General features: G+C 44.7%; 1 protein-coding gene across 1 annotated transcript in view; it reads right to left on the bottom strand.

Annotated features, from left to right (window-relative positions):
• Positions 1–15876, bottom strand: part of ALG9 (ALG9 alpha-1,2-mannosyltransferase) — a gene marked incomplete at both ends in the record, with an annotated part of 35068 nt that extends 19192 nt beyond the window's left edge. The window contains 12 exons of the mRNA XM_082009986.1: positions 229–376; positions 1090–1219; positions 3971–4125; positions 5917–6039; positions 11210–11315; positions 11458–11545; positions 11915–12050; positions 13081–13169; positions 13763–13833; positions 14647–14781; positions 14974–15112; positions 15782–15876. Coding sequence (XP_081866112.1) covers positions 229–376; positions 1090–1219; positions 3971–4125; positions 5917–6039; positions 11210–11315; positions 11458–11545; positions 11915–12050; positions 13081–13169; positions 13763–13833; positions 14647–14781; positions 14974–15112; positions 15782–15876 — 1415 coding nt within the window. The remainder of the gene's footprint in view (positions 1–228; positions 377–1089; positions 1220–3970; positions 4126–5916; positions 6040–11209; positions 11316–11457; positions 11546–11914; positions 12051–13080; positions 13170–13762; positions 13834–14646; positions 14782–14973; positions 15113–15781) is intronic.
• Positions 15877–16388: the final 512 nt, after the last annotated feature.

Raw genomic sequence — 16388 nt, 5'->3', positions numbered from 1 at the left:
ATTCCTGAGGGTAGACAGCCCTGCTATAGGAGCAATCACGCTACAAATTTTTCAGTAGCTTGTGGCAAATATAATCTGCTGACAACAAACTTCAGAATCCTTTGTTTTGGATATGCTGGTGTCACCACAGATACCAGGTCTTGAAGGTTACTCCATACATACTTCTTACACGTAGTGACCCTCCTTATGAATGTCACCAAATTGTGCCTTTTACATTAAACAACTTACTTATCTGGCAGGAGAAAGCTGCTTGGAAATCTGTGCCACTCCTTTCCCACGCAGACATTAACCGGTCTCCCCTCCGGCACAGTGTGAATACTTGGGTCAGTAGCAATCCTGTGAAATTCCGGGTACAGGTCCAGGGGCCCGTGGTAGCCTATCGAAGGCAGAAAGTTGTAAATAAGGCTAAAGAAATAGGTAGTATTTACATGACTACTTTTGAAAGACTACAAAAAATTGTTCATACATAACTTTTTAACTGATAACTTACTGAATAAATGAATTGGTCTATGCTAAAAAGTGGCCGGATTCCAAAGCTCCCCCTTTTAGAAGTCCTTGTATGCTACCACCTTTATTCACATTCTCCTGTTCTGACTGTCAAGGATGAGGTGGGAAGGTTCAACTGCATGGCTCTGATTCAAGAAAGTACTTAAGGCACATATCTAATCCCATCTCCCTTAAGGACTCATGCACCTAATTACAAGTTTTACATGGGAAAATGCTTCTTCAAGTAGGATCGTGCGTTTGAAGGTTGAAGTATCTGATTTAATACAAGTCTGGGTACAGGTTTTATACCAGTATAGTTGTAGTGGCTGAAGGTGAAAGGCAGCAGATTTTCAACTCATATAATTCTAGTGATACATTCATACATACATGTATGAATGTGCATATATATACACACATGTATATAACCATTCATTAATGGTGACCTTTAGAACTTATTCCTTTCCCGGCAACAATGACATCCAAACACTCAATGTTCCTTATTTCTACTGTGCTGCAATAGTCGAAGCAGCACAACTTTGGCAGGCCTTAAGACTTGCCAAGACCAATACCCAGGAAAGCACAGAACAAGTCTAAAATACCAACCTCTGAATAAGGCAACAGAGCGTGACAATGACAAAAGGCCAAAGAGGAAGACAGTCCCCAGAGCCAGCCAGTTGGAGGAGACTGTGTAGTGTTCCAGTCGGTAGCGCTGGAATATGAAGTGGTAACATTTCTGAGGAAAGATTTTTAAAAAAGACAATATAAAATTACTCAAACTCTGCTATGTTTAGCAAAATTCTATATTTCATAAGTGCCTTCATCTCCCACCAGATCTTTGGTCTTCACTTTTTCATTCAGACCCATAAAAAAATGCACACAAACTCACACGGTTCAGTCACATTTCTTAGCTGATAATCTAGGGTATTTAAAGATGTTTTCAGCTCTTTTCCCTAGGAAGGCCTCTAGTGAAGCTGTAAAGTGCTCTCTACCAAGGCTTCAGTTTCCAGGTAAACCAGCAGCAAGAGTCACTTTCAGACACTTCTGTAGAACTTCCCTACACAGACAGACCTCATTTTCAACGCTGGTGTCCTGGTTTCAGCCAGGGTAGAGTTAATTTTCTTCATAGAAGCTAGCGTGAGGCTATGTTTTGTTGTTGCTAAGTAGTCAAGGACAGTCCAGCTTCTCATGCTGGCCTGCAGCGAGCAGGCTGCGGGTGCACGGGAAGCTGGGAGGGGACACAGCTGGGACAGCTGACCCAGGCTGGCCAAAGAGATATTCCATACCATATAACGTCATGCTCAGTATATAAAGCTGGGACAAAGAAGAAGGAAGGGGTGGAGGGACGTTCGGAGTTATGGCGTCTGTCTTCCCAAGAAACCATTACGCGTGACGGAGCCCTGCTTCCCTGGAGATGGCTGAACACCTGCCTGCCCACGGGGAGTGGTGAACAAATTCCTTGTTTTGCTTTGCTTGCGTGCACGGCTTTTGCTTTACTTATTAAACTGTCTTTATCTCAAACCATGAGTTTCCTCACTTTTACTCTTCCAATTCTCTCCCCCGTGCCACCATGGGGGAGTGAGCGAGCGGCTGTGTGGTGCTTAGTTGCTGGCTGGGGCTAAACCACGACAGCTGGACTGACTTCCTTTCTAATAGAAGTTCCATGACCCAGATTTACTGACTGACCTATGGTTGTTTACCCTGTCTGCACAAACTACAGCTTTGAAGTAGATAAAAGAACACACAGCACATTCTGCATCCACTTTTAAAAACAAGCCACTCTGAAACTGTTAACAGAAAAGCCCTTTAGGTTTTTTTTAATTTAAAAGCCTTTCTGGGAATACCCAGGAAGAACTACATCCAATACTTGGCTTGGTCCCTCCCTCCTGCTCTGTTTTTCTGCAGGACTGATTATCAACTTCCTCTCCTAATCTGGTTTCTGTTCCTCTTGTCTTGTCTGCATTTTTCTCCTAACAGCCAGACGTGGTTTGCAGGAGTAAACTGACAAACTTGTACTACTAGTGGGCAATCAGTTCTAAATTCTCAGCTGAACACTGAACACTGGACAAAATGTCATCGAACAGTGTTAAAATATGCAGGAGAGAAATACAAACTAGATTTTCCTAAAGCTGTATTTGGCAAAGGTCCTAAACCACTGCCCTCTGATAAATGTTGTGACAGCATATAGCAATCCTCAGTCAGAGCTGTAAACTGCTGACACTACAGAACTTGATCCTGTACGAATACAAGGACTGAAACTCATCTGGAGTGCTCCAGCTTAGCACTGCAAAGCATCAGCAGTGATGGGAGATCAACAGTCAGAATAGCAACTGACATGGGGAAGAGTGAGAGTGATTTGAGGGATGCAGGCAATGCTGGTGGGGAGCCCATGACAAGAACAGCCAGCAGTGGTCCATAGCATGACAGAGGAATAATAGCAGAATGAGGCCGAACAGTTGGAACAGGCTCTAACAGGGACTAGTAACTGCATTCCTGTGCCTCTTTAACAGAGGAAAGATGAATAATTTTGAGCTTGGGAAGGTTTATATCAATCTGTATTAGTGCTTTACTCTATGAAGTGTTTCAAGTGATATTTACTAAACATCCAATTTCTGGCTCTTCCGAATGTCCAACACAATTTCCCAATGCCTAAACAACATCACTTTTCCTTTTTCAAATCAGCGAAGGATTGCTACTAGGATACAACAAAATGCATTTCCTACACACACACATTCCTGCCCCTTAAATCTTACTTAAGAGCAGACAAAGGAGGCACAACACTATCAGGAAATTACTAATCCTCATGACATCTCTTGGATGTTGTGCTGTATTGGCACTACAACATCACAACTGCTCCTCACCAGAAATTCCCACTTGGGTGGGAGAACAATTCAAAGTCATCATAAAATAATTAGCGGCAAGGAAATATTCTCAACCGTTTATCACTTCACACAATCCTGGACAAGCTACTAATGTGATCACCTTATAAAGCCACGAAATTTGATCTTTTTCTGCTGGGCTGTAAAGCAGTCTGCACTAAAGTCCAAGATTATTAGATGAGCTCATTCTGTACGACACTCAGGAGGGAAATCCCAAATATTTTTGCTTTTACGTCACATCTTATAGAGGGCTAATAGTTTTCCACATATGCCAAATCAATCTGTACAGGAAGACTATGGTTTAACTTGTAAAATCACCAAAAACACACACACTTCAGTGTTAGGACAGCTGTGCATTTTGCTTCCAGATTCAGAACACCTACCCATGAAACATGGTTCAAAAATGAAATCTGTACCAGCTAACAGATTAAAGACAATAATCAAAAGTTATAGGACAGTCCTGAACTGTGTAGTCACTGTAGAATGTCACAGACACGATATTCTGCAGATGTTCCCAAATTTTGGGAAGCAATGTTAACAAAGTCAGTTAGCAGTGATGCTTCCTAAAGGTATGAGCTCATTAAAAACACATGTTCCATAAACCTTACCTGAAGAGCAGACAGAGCCACAGCACTGCAGAGACAGATGAGGGGATAGATGGGAAAGAGAAACCTCTCCTCTTTGTGGGGCTGACTGAAGAAAATCATGATCCAAATGTACATAGGAGCTAGTGTCAGCCAGTAGGGACGGCCCAGGTTCTGAACTGAAAGAAACAAACACTCAGCAAAGTAGTAATGTAAGAATGAGGGGTTTATCCTATTCTCCCTCCTGCACAATCATATCTCACATTCAAAAGCCCATTCTTCAGACCCAAACCATTGCCTTCAGATGCAAACACACCATGTTCTGAGCAGCTGTGTTGCTACAATCCAGGTAACATGTCCAAACAGTCAGTATAGAATTTTGATCAGACTTTAGAAGACCAAAAGCAGAAAATAAGGGACTGTGTTACTGAATTGACACATCTAAATGGGTAGTCAGAAATACTAGACTTTCTTCTGTGCTCTGGACATACCCTTCCATTTACAAATGGCTGTTTAGCGACTGATGTTTCCACAACCTTCATTGCTTCATTACAAACATAACAGCATGAGAGGTCTCTCAAGCACCTTCTGCTTAACGGAGGAAATAACTGATTCAAAAATAACAACAATTACCCTGAATTTTAGTCACACTGAGGAGGGTTGACAATTTGCAGTCTCTTTTCTGCCCCCTTGCTACTCCCAAAAGCAGAGTTAAGCAATTAAGCTAACAACATTTCACAGACAATAAGAACAAAGCACTTGGCAGAACTGCTCCTGCTGTTATGTACAAGACTACTAAGTGAACAGCAGGAAATCTTGCATTTACAGGATCTCCTACTGTTTTACTGGTTTCTGACAGTATGTCAGTCATATCCAAGGAACACATATAAGCAAATACCCATTAACATGTATTTTCAGCAAGGATTATGATGATATTGTTTCTTGTATTCTGTAAAAAAATCAGAGCGCAAAGCACTAACTGGACTGATAAATCTGGAGGCTGCTGATGCTTAATGAATCTTCATTAGGAAAATGGCAGAGAAGAATTCACACTTTCTCAACACCTCTTCCCTCTCTAGAGTCACTTGCCAAACGTCATGTGTTTAAACCGACATCATTTTATTTAAGAGAAAGCCCAGTGTGAAGTAGGCAGTAGCCTGGTTCCTCCTTTCTCTACTCTCAGTATATCCACACCTATGGGGACTCTTCCTAAAATATGAGGTAGCAAGACTGTCCTGCCAGGGCTCCGTCCTATGAGTCCTGAAAGAGTGCCTTTCACAGTGTACAGGAGAGTCTAGGTTCAATCCCAACATGATCAGCAGCAGCAGAGACCAGAGGATGCATATTTGTAGACTCAGCCCCAACAACCAAAAAGGAAATAACTCTGTTCTCTCAAGCTCCTGCAGAAAACATTCTGGCAGTGGTATAAAAATGTAACAACAGAAGAGCCAGCAAAAGGTTGCCCATATAACTCTAAAGGCTACCACTTCCAGCCACAGATAACATGGAAACAAAAATGAGTACATCGTGTCTTTCCCCCTTAACAGTTCTTATAGGGCTATTTCTAATGCATTTGCATGTCTGGCTGAAGGTTATGTACCATACAACTTGTTAAGCTTACTTGGGATATGGATGGTTCAGCCTTAATAATGCATTGTTCTTCTTGAGGTGGAAGCAGGGAACACAGGAATCACCCTTAAAGAGAAAAACATGTTCCTGCCCTTTTGCAGACAGCATGTCAGTAAATGCATCTCACTGCATGTTCTTTCTACGCAGCAGCTCCATCGTGGGGTCAATACTGACCTGAGCAATGAGCTCCAGGAACTTTTCCACTATTCCAAAGACTTTCCCTGAACCTAGTTTCATTTCCAATAAAGGAAAGCTGCTCTTTGGCAGGCAAGCTCTCCCTTTAGTAACAAGGTTGAGATCCGGGCTGTCTGTGCTGGCTCTCACAGCTGTCTTGCACTCACCATGAAATTTCTGAAGCAGACACTCCATGAAACAAGTCACTGGCAGCACAAGCAGTGCCAAAATAAATGCTACGTTGAAATTCAGAAAGCCATTGATGAAATAGAAGGACCAGGGTTCTGTACCTAAAGGATGAGAAAAGGAAGCAAGAGTTTTTAAATACAATCCTGTATGAGATCTAGATGTAACAGCAGCTTTGTTCATTCTCTGCCTGACACAGACTGAGATAATCAGCAGCAGACATCAGTTCTCCCCATTGCAAGCATATTAGAAGCAAAGAATGGAAAGGGTGTGGACAGATCTTATAGCTGGACGGAGGATGCAGTCCCATGGAATAAGCCTGAGCCATCTCAAAGTGGTCTCACAGTTCACCCACAAAGCTGCTGTAACAGTGGCCTGAGAGTTAGTCAATGGCCATACAAAGGTACCAGAGTATCTCACAATCATGTCTGCCCAAGAAACATCATTGTCTTCCTTTTCAGAAATTATTTTCTCCTTCCTTTTTCACCAGGTCATAGTCACCATCACATCTGCTGCTCATGAATCACAGGCCACTCTAACAGTCAGCCTTGCCCAGGAGCGTTCTGTGACACAGAACTCACCCTTGCATTAAGAAAGCCTACACAGCAAGAAAGCAGAGGCAGAAACTTGTAAAACTACGAAATTTGACTCCAAATTCATTCTTTCTAATTGCAGAGAAGTAACAGAGTAATAACACAAAAACACACAATGTTAATAAGACATCATAATTCTGAAGTGATGATGTATACTCCATATTGGCAGAAATGAAGATGTACTAAAAAGGAACAAGAATAAGAGTTCACACTCACACTCCACCCGAACAAAGACTGTGCCACTGAAGTTCATCCAGATGCTAGTTTTGGTACCTCCTTAGCGTCAACACTATTTAAAATGTCCCTACTTCAATTTGTTCTTACAATATAGCTTCAAACAGGAGCAAACCAACTTTGCCTCCTAACACAAACATGACATACTTGGATATTGGTTGCAAGCTTCAAGTTTACAAGAATGTAAACTGAAAGAAAGTCCAGCCCAACTGTCATTTATTTGGACTCCTAATTCAGGATGCTTAAAACCCTGAACAATAAAGAATGCCAGTTCCTCTCCACACATTTGCCACTCTCTCAGTGTGATTAGCTCAGTCAGTAAATGACATGCGGAGGCTTTAATCACTGCACTGTTGTGACATGTGTCACATGCCACAGCAATTTCCTGCAATCACAGCCACTTAAATAGGGTCCATGTTGAAATTAATCAGACAACTGAAAAGCAGCGAGGGAAACCCAAAACCTCTACAGCTCCTACAATTAAATATGATTAGAAGCTGCACTAATAATGTCAGAAACATGTAACTGGAGTTACTAAGGCCAAGTCCAAACAATTGAGGTTCATTTAGGTAACCTTTAGCTATTAGCACTGAAAGCAAATAGCAATTACAGATTTGGATTTGGGGGAGTAGGGGGCCTTAAGAGAGTGAATTACTAGAAGTTCACCTTCTCTCTCCCTCCACTCACCTCATAATTCTTGCAGATTCCACATGAACACAATCCTCAGCCTGAGAAAGGCTGAATAGGGGATACGGTAGATTGAAAGATCATGTCAAGTGATGGACATGAGGGAGTCATCTGTATGGCAACATTGCAATAGTGCCAGCATCCCTTCCTCCTTCTCTATACTCTATTGGTGACTCTCCATATTTAAGGACTGCAATTCTAAATAATCACTGTGGCAGATCTTAAACACATGCAGAAAGCAGATCATTTTAGGACTGAAGCATACTACCCTTCCTAGAAGTCAGGGCTGCTGACTGGGATATGTCTGTGAGGGAAAACCTGAGGCAGTCTGGGGTATCACACTGTAAATCTTCCAGTGGACATCTAGAAAAAGCGTGTGTAAAAGGGGCTTTAGTTTCTTCCCAGCCCTGCTGCCCCCAGATTCTCTTCTGAGGCAATAGTACAGGCTTCTAAATACTTGCAGCAGGGTTAACACTGGTTAGGCCACTCTAGTAACTGCTTCTGTGGAGCACCAAGTCCTCTCCTTACATGAAATGGACTGGAACTGGGTTCCGTAGCCTGCTTCCCCATTCCCGCTGCTATAAACAACCGCCACTTTATCATAGAAGATGCCAGGATGAGATAGAAAGCAAACTGATATAAACTGTTACCCTCCAGTGTTTTCTGGCTAATTAAGCCGCACAGCACAACCAAGTCATAAATCTTTAAAGGGTAGTAGCAGGGACCATACTGTCACCCTTCTACCTGCCCTGGCTGCTGTGGGAAGTAAAGAAAATTAACTATGGCACTCTCTAGTCTGGTGTCTGATTTGGTAGCCTAGGACTCGGGAATGAAGGACACTTCATGAAGCACACCTCCTCCACAATGCAGATACAGCTTTAAAAGCCCATAGGTGTTCTGAGGGACTCTGCTAATAAAGAGGTCAGCTGGTCTGAAGCATAGCTTTAACAAAAAGGCTACTGTCTCAGATTTTCTCGCAGTGTGACTAAGTTGCCCTTAAGAACTAAGGACTGGAACCTCCCCTCCTTCTCCAATGACAGATTTTCTTCTCTGAGGACAAAAAAAAAAAAAAAAAGGGAAAAGATATGAGAGGAGAACAGTGCATTACACAGGCAAGTTAAATAATTCACAGACACCCAGGCAAAAAGCAGTAGGCGTGGTCACTGTGATGACTCACCGATTCAGAGGCATTCAGTCTCAATGCCTCCCAGGGCAAAATGCTTTTATTCTTGTTACCCACACTGACTCAAGGTGATTTGAGAAAGAACTGCAATACAAAAAAAGAACAACCCCATTGCATATAAGAAGTCCTGGCCCAGAATAACACCTTTCAAGCAGGAAGGGACACTAAGGAACTCTCCATGCACAGTACTGATGCTTCCACAGCATCATCTTCAGACCATGACAGAAGATGTAACTTCCTGCAAGTATCCCACATGCTAAAGCTGAGCAGATGTGGGCTGTAGGGGAGAGACTGATGAAAGCAGTAGGAAGAACACTGCAGCCTCATAAGTTCATGGCACTATGGTTCCATGGAGATAAACAGTCGGAAGCACTGTCAGACACCGAGCCAGAAACTAGTTTGAACTTCATGCTCTGTGACAGGCTCCAGGAGCACTTCTAGAAATCAATCTCACATGGAGGTTAATAGAATTTAACAAGCTACCATGCTGCAGCTTGACCACAACAATGGTGAGGGTGGCTCAGGATGAAGCACAGGAGTTATAAAACAGGCTTAAGATAAGGTGCCCCACCCTATGTTTGTCACATGCAAAATGCCTGCATGAAGACAGGAATTGTAGCTCAGCTGTTAAGCAGTAACTAAGCTGCAATAATTTAATCTGAGTCACAGCCCTCATTCTAAGCAAGTCTGATTCAGTGCTAGTATAATAAACAGTCGTCTTTCTGCATTTCATTTATTTTCACTCTATTTAAGAACCAGGACTCAACAGAGCAAGGTGTCATATAAACAGCTGCAGCACATTCTGCCCAAGCTGAACAAAGCTTCCCAAAGTGCCAATGCACTGCAAGTCACAGCCAAGGCTCCCGATCACAGGAAGTGGGACAAAACTCTTGTCACAAATTGTGCATTCTTAGAACATACATACACAAAAACATCCCAAAGCCTCAGAATCAGGCTTAGGGATATATGCTTAGAAGCTACTTTCCCTTGGCTGTAGAAACCTAATCACCCCAGGGATATTCATTGCACAAACTGTAATTATCCAGGGCTGTATTGCTAAAAAAAGAAAAAAAAAAAAAATTGAACCTTGTCTCCAGAACTCCAGTCTGCAGGCAAAAGGAAAAATACTGTGGTGCTTACACTGAAGATGTTATAGGTTGATGACTCTGCGACCTCCAGCAGTTCTTGGTCACATCATGTGAAAGTTGGGAAATCCCTGCTCCAAAGCCAAAAGGGACTGACCAGCCTTTCATCTCGCCTGATACTGTTATTTTTCCCAAGTGTTTTGAAGCTCTCTAAACACACAGCATTGCCCTGGCCACACTGCATTAAAGAGCAATTTCAAGCAGGCTCTTTTACTAGCCTGTGGATATTTGAATGTCATTATGAGTAACACACTTCAGAATAGAATGGTCCCTGGAGGCTTCTAGAAGCAACTCATGCACCAGTGTGAAAAAGGTCAGGCACGAGCCCATGCCAAAACCTATCAGAGACAGAGCCTGGAGTTTCCTTAAAGAAAATTCACAGCAACAGACTTCAGAGCCTTCCTTCAGAGATGAAGAACCATGGCAAAGCAGCTGTTGCCCTGCTGTGCCACAGCACAAGTAACAAACCACTCAGCACCACCCAAAACAGCCCTTCAAATGAATGAACAAATATGGCCTGCAGGGCACTGCCAGAGAACATCTTGTTGCTAACCACTGCTAAATCCCTCCTACAGTATCTTGACAGGGCTTAAAGATGACAGAGATGCTGCAGGGACCCTGCACCCTAAGCTCCCTGAAGTTTCCTCCAGGCCCTCTAAAGCCCTGCTAAAAATATAATACTTTTCTACTCTTCAGCTCTAGAAGTACATGATATGAAAACTTAGTGCAGTGGTAGCTCCCAAACAAACAACATAGCATTGCCATCAAGGTTCAGACCTGAGATTTGGGTTACATAGTATCCTAAATGTACAGTACCAGGGAACCCCTCATAGGCAGATGATTTGCCTGCAGATTAGATGCCTTTATGGTAACCTCAGATTCTGCTTGCCAGCAAAGCCCAGGCCGTACACTGCCAATAAGCAAGGAGGTTCCCAAGGCACAGCATGGATTCAGGAAGTCTGCAGAGACCTGATGTGAACTGAAAGAACTATGGATTCTGCACTGTTACCCTTTCTCAAGGTTCTGCACCCTAACTGTGAGGAACAACAACCAAGAACAACAACCAAGAACTCAGTTAAAGCTGACAAACACACACATGTATCACTTGGGGCCACTGCACTCGCAGCATCCAGACACGTTTACTACTATCAGTTTGCTGCTGCGACGCTGAGGCATCTCATGACAGTTTACAGAACTTGAAAGGGAACAAAAGCAGCTTAACGCGCAGCGTGGAGAAAGAAGTCAATGGCCTGCGGATTCCCAGCTCGAGAGAGACATCATGTGGCAAAAATCTGTAACTGCAGGCCTTTGGAGCTTGCAGGCTGCTTTTGCTTTAGCGTACGTCAGAAAAAGGATTGACAGTCAAGACCTGCTGGGTCACAGTAGCAAGAAAGCCGCCGACTCCCTTCTTGTCTTCTTATCTTAAACTCACCATAGAGATCAGGTCCGTGAGAGGTGAAGACATTGTATAAAACAATGTTGAGAGGTGCAACTACCAGCTTCCCATAGTAGTAGCTGTCCACAACTACCACGGGCACCTGGAAGAAAGCATCTATTATTTAAAGTGCCAGAAGCTTTTGCATGGACTGCCCAAAAGACCCATGTGATTTTCTTAACGGAACCCACCCCTTCTGTTGTAAGCCTAATCCATTCCCTCTTTCCGTTGTTACAGGAACTTACCAAAAAGAGGATCAATGACACCACACACCAGTTTAGGAAGCTCTTCCACCTCTGTTTCAGTATCAACAAGTCAAAGGCAATAGGAAGCCTGAAAGAGAGACCAGGCATCAAACAGAGACTTTGTCTTTCCTTACTGCAGGTTTTCCTGCCCCTTCAAAGCAAGCAGGACAGTAGCTGGAAGAGAACCATCACTTCACTGGGCTCTCCTCCTACTCCATATTCCAGTCATCCAACTCAGGTCTTACTCTCAGTATATTAGGGTCAGGAAATCTTCCCAGCCTAAGTTCTTCAAACGCAAAGAAATCAGGCTAAGGGAGCCTGTAGCAATGACCCTGGACTAGGCTGGCAGCTCAGTCCCTACTAGCTTCTTGCTCCAGCTCTCTAGCCCCTACATTCTCCCCAACCAAGCAAGAAACATCTGACTAAGTGCAAAACTCCTGAGCCCTCCTCTCCTTACCCAAGAGCTGCACTGAAGGGCCAGCCCAGAAGGGCTCCAGCAGCCACCCCCAGCACTGCTACAGAGGTCTTGTCCATATACCAGCCAGTCATGGCAATCACTGTGGTGTACATGCAGAAACTGCTTGGGAGGAAAGCTGCAACACAAGAAAAGAAAGGGGTTAGTACAGCTTTCCCACAGCATGAGAACTGCATGAGGCCAAGATAAGGCTAATCATCTCTCATTCATCCCATTGGAGCTGGAATGCTATACTGGACACTCTCATTTCAGTGAAAGACAAAAAAAAAAAAAAAAGAAAAGGATTCTTCTTCTTGTCCTGCCAAAACCAGAAATACTTCCTTTAAGTCTGAAAGCTTCTTTCCTCAATGGCACTCAGCAGTGGTAACCAGTTGACAGCATCTACAGTTACCACTTGTAACATTTGCTGCACCCTCCATATTCTGCTAGGTTGACAAAATGAAACGAACCTGCTTAAGTGACAGCAGAAAATGTGAGCTGACTGGGCACAGTCCCTGAGAAAACTGAGCAGAGTCTGGTGGGATCTAAGTGAAGAATGAGGAGACCTATGACACTGAAAAAAAAGGGAAGGGAAAGTCCTTTCTCCACTCATCATAAACAAAGAAAAAAGGTAAAATAGGAAATCTCAGCATTCATAAGTTGTGGTATTTCCCTTTAAGTTTCTGCATGCACACAATGCAGAAAACCTTTGCTCAAAGTCTCTCTTTGCACTTTACTCAATACCTACAGCAGATGTTTTGTAAGTCTTACAGTGGTTGGCTAGCCAAATGGGTGCAACCAGCCAGAGGGGACAGAACACAAAAGCAAATGACAATGCCAAAATATGACCCTCCTTCCTTGGATTAAAATACGTTCAAGGAAGATAGGCCAAGACCCTGTTTAAAGGCCATGGCCGATTGCAGAGAGACTGGAGGCAGCAATAGAAACAAACATGCCCTGGAAGCGGCAAGATACAAGAGAGTGATGCAGGGAACATCATTTGAATCAACACTTACTCTGTCATCACACCTGCCATGAGAAATACCTGCAACAGAATACAACAAACGATTGCTAGAGAGATATTTTGGTGCTGTGAATTTTCTTTTCTAGACCCATCTTTGGTTTCTACAGACAAAGTAATTGTTAGTGTCATTCCTAAGCAAACTTACCTGCAGATGAGCAAAACATCCCAGTGCTGAGTACTAAGAAGGCCAACATCAGCCGGCTCACATGTAGCCCAAACTTCTTGCACACAGCCCTAAGGAAGCAAGAGAGAATTAGAAACCATAAAAATATCTATGTAAGATTTTCACCCCTCAGAAAATCCCATCATGCAAAAAGCCATAGCGCACATTCTTAACACCAAACTATTGCCAACAGAAAAGTTATGCAAGGTAATAGTTTGAAAGCCACAAATGAAGAGGCAGGAGGTAAAAATAAAAATCTAGCTTAGATGAGGTAATTGTATGTTCAGGCTGCTGCTTTTACTGGATGTAAACACCACTGGCAGATACATTACAGATAGCAACAATCAATGTATTCCATTGCAAACACAGCAGAGCTCAGTTTACAATACTCCCACCCTGCTTGCCAGTATCAGTGAGAAAAATCAGTGTAGTCAACAAAATGCTGGAGTGGAGATGTGGGTGACAGATCTAAGAATACAATTTTGTCCTAACAGTGGAATTTTGACCAATATTTTCAAAGTTCACTCTGAAGTAGGCCAAATTACCAGACATCTACACACAAGCTTCAGAGTGTATTTTGTGTGGCAATAACTGAATATGTTACTCACATTGCTCCAAAACATTCACTAGAATTCATTAGAAGTAGACTGCTTCTAATACTCACTTGTAGAAGTAGAGTTCACAAATGCAGCTCAGGAAGGCCAGGAAGCATCGGAGGAAATAGAAGATAAGAACCTAGGAGACAGAGACACAACAAGATTTGCAATGAAGCTTATGCACCTATTACTAACAAGGCAGTCCCAAGAAAAAAGTTCTGAACAGGATGGAGCAAGTTTGACAGTGGTAAATAAGCCTATTCTGGTAGACTCAGATCCCACACCAAAGGATGCTGAAGAGCCTGTCAGCTCAAGGCCTAGTCCTCTAACACTGAAGTCCTTTACAACACAGAACGTGAACACAGTCCACAACTTACCGGAACTACCCCTCTTTTGTTTTCTGTTGTGCAGAAACATGCAACATATGGCAATAGATACCCAAGCAGAATGCATATTCAGTGCTTTTTCTTTTACATTTCTGTGAGTTCAGTTTGCAATATCCCTTGCAAAATACTAATTAATTTTTTATGGTTTATTGAACAAAAAAATCAAAAGTGTCATTGATAGCTGGCATAGAAAACAATACAGTCTTCTAAAGCATCAGGGTGAAACTCACAGGGCTAAATGAGAGCCTGTGGTTGCCAAGTAACTCTCCCCAAGGCCTGCACACATTCAAAGGGCCATGGAGCTACCAGCCTCTCTGGGAAAGCTTCTCAATCAAACCAGAGCCTGACAGCATTTCCTTGCAAATTCCCTGTCACTTTTCCTTGGATCCCCTTAAGTCAGATCACAAACCCTTGTAAAGCCTTACAGGGAGGTTCGTGTTTGTAAACAAATTAGTGTTTTGTAAACACTGATTCTCTTACCTCTGACAATAGACAAAGCAGCTGTTTAAGACAGACCAAAGACATGTTTAGTCATCACAAAAGAAGCTTTCACACATCTGATTTACCTTGTTAGTTTGTAGAACTCTAGCATGGAACAAGGCTGGTAAGGCATGAAGCCACAGGTAAGCATAGGAGCGGATGGCATATGCTGGAGAGTATTCCCATGTCTGAAACCCCTTCCCATAAATGAGGTAGTGTGTCTGCAATGGAGATTAAATAAACACGCATCACACAGAGTAGAGAGTTTTGCATTTCCCATTTCTGAATTCCTGAGGAAGAAAATTTCGCTTTGAAACACAGAGATGTTTCTAGCACAAGGTTCTAGATAATTCTGCATTTGCACAGAACAACTACGAATTCCCAACTATCTCCAAGGAGAGAAAGCCACTTACCGGTTCCCAATAGTTAAATGTCTCATCACAATCAGAGATGTTGCTTAAGAGAGCTGCACAGAACCTGGCTGAGATGAGACACTTGAAAGCTGTTGATCCCTCAGGGGCCCAAACTTGCCCTGCTTTGCTCCCAGATGACCTAGTCCAAAGAAAAAATACAAATAAGCACCAAGACTCAGTAACAGGATTGAGACTAGCAACGTGACACTAGGTAAAGAACCAACAAGCATATTTGCGACTCTGTCGTTTAAGCACTGTGTAAGTACAGGTGAGTCTGCCACTCACTGCTTTCTTTAGGGGATGCCAGTCCTCTCCCAAGGAAGCACCATTATCCCCCCTTACCATACCTGAGCAACGGCCTCGAGTGCCTAACCCGCCGCTGCAAAGACAGCCCCCTGGGACCTCCCCCTCTCTGCTCAACAACAGAGAGCAAGGCCACGCACTAGCTACCGTGGGCCCGGGAGGAGTTCCCCCGAGGAGAGACAGGGGAGACCCGTTTCCACAGCACACGCCAACCCGGCTGGACACCCACTGCGGCCACCCGATGCCGGGCCCACTCGGGGCTGTGGGTACATTGGAGGCATAAAAGCCCAGCAGCGACGAAATACCTGGGCGGGTGCTCGCAACTGACACCGACCGGCGGCACCCTGGGGCCCCAAAGGACACCTGCGAGCCCGCGCCAGTGACGGTTGCGGAGCCCGCCCCCGCGGGGTGGCCGCGCGCCGCCCGGGGAAGAGGGCACGCGCCCGGTGCCCGCCGCGGCCCGGCCCCGGCTCCCCGCGGACCCGCCGCCCGCTCCAACACCTACTCCAGGCGGGCCTCCTCCGCGGCCTCCAACCGCGACCGGGCCAACTCCCCGCCACCTCCAGCCCGCGACCGCTGCCGCGCCCCCTTGGCGGCCATGCCGAGCCCAGGAAGCTGTGCGCCCGCTCCCTGCCGCCGGCGGACGAAACGTGAGCGCAGCCGAAGCCGCCGGCCGCCATGCCGGGTATGGGCGCGGGTACCTGCGCGTGCGCGGCCGTCAGCGCGCGCTCTTCCTGAGCAGGGCGTGCGTTCTGCACCGCCGACAGTAGCGGGCTGACTGTGGCCGCTGTGCAAGGACACTGCTGCACGGGACGAGGGTCCGCGGCGGCAGCACTTCTCGTGGGGCGGCTGCTCTCCACTTCGCGCGCGACCGTTGCAGCCCCGTGACGGCGTTACTCCGGCCCGCACCCCCTTCCCTGCCCCGGCCCGGGCAGAGGTGGGCAGGAAAGTAACTAAACGGGGAACACACAGTTGGAGAAAGCATTTTACTGGGTACCCTCAGCACTGAATAGCTGGGGAAAGGGCAGCGACAGAAGAAGAGAAACACGCTCTTCCAGAGGCTGAGGTCCGCTGGCTTCCTTCCCCCATGTAGGCACTGAAAGAGAAGCACT

The sequence above is a fragment of the Phaethon aethereus genome, assembly GCF_964289735.1.
Source record: "Phaethon aethereus genome assembly, chromosome: 23".
Lineage (NCBI taxonomy): Eukaryota > Metazoa > Chordata > Aves > Phaethontiformes > Phaethontidae > Phaethon > Phaethon aethereus.
This window is presented reverse-complemented; position numbering and strand designations above follow the sequence as displayed.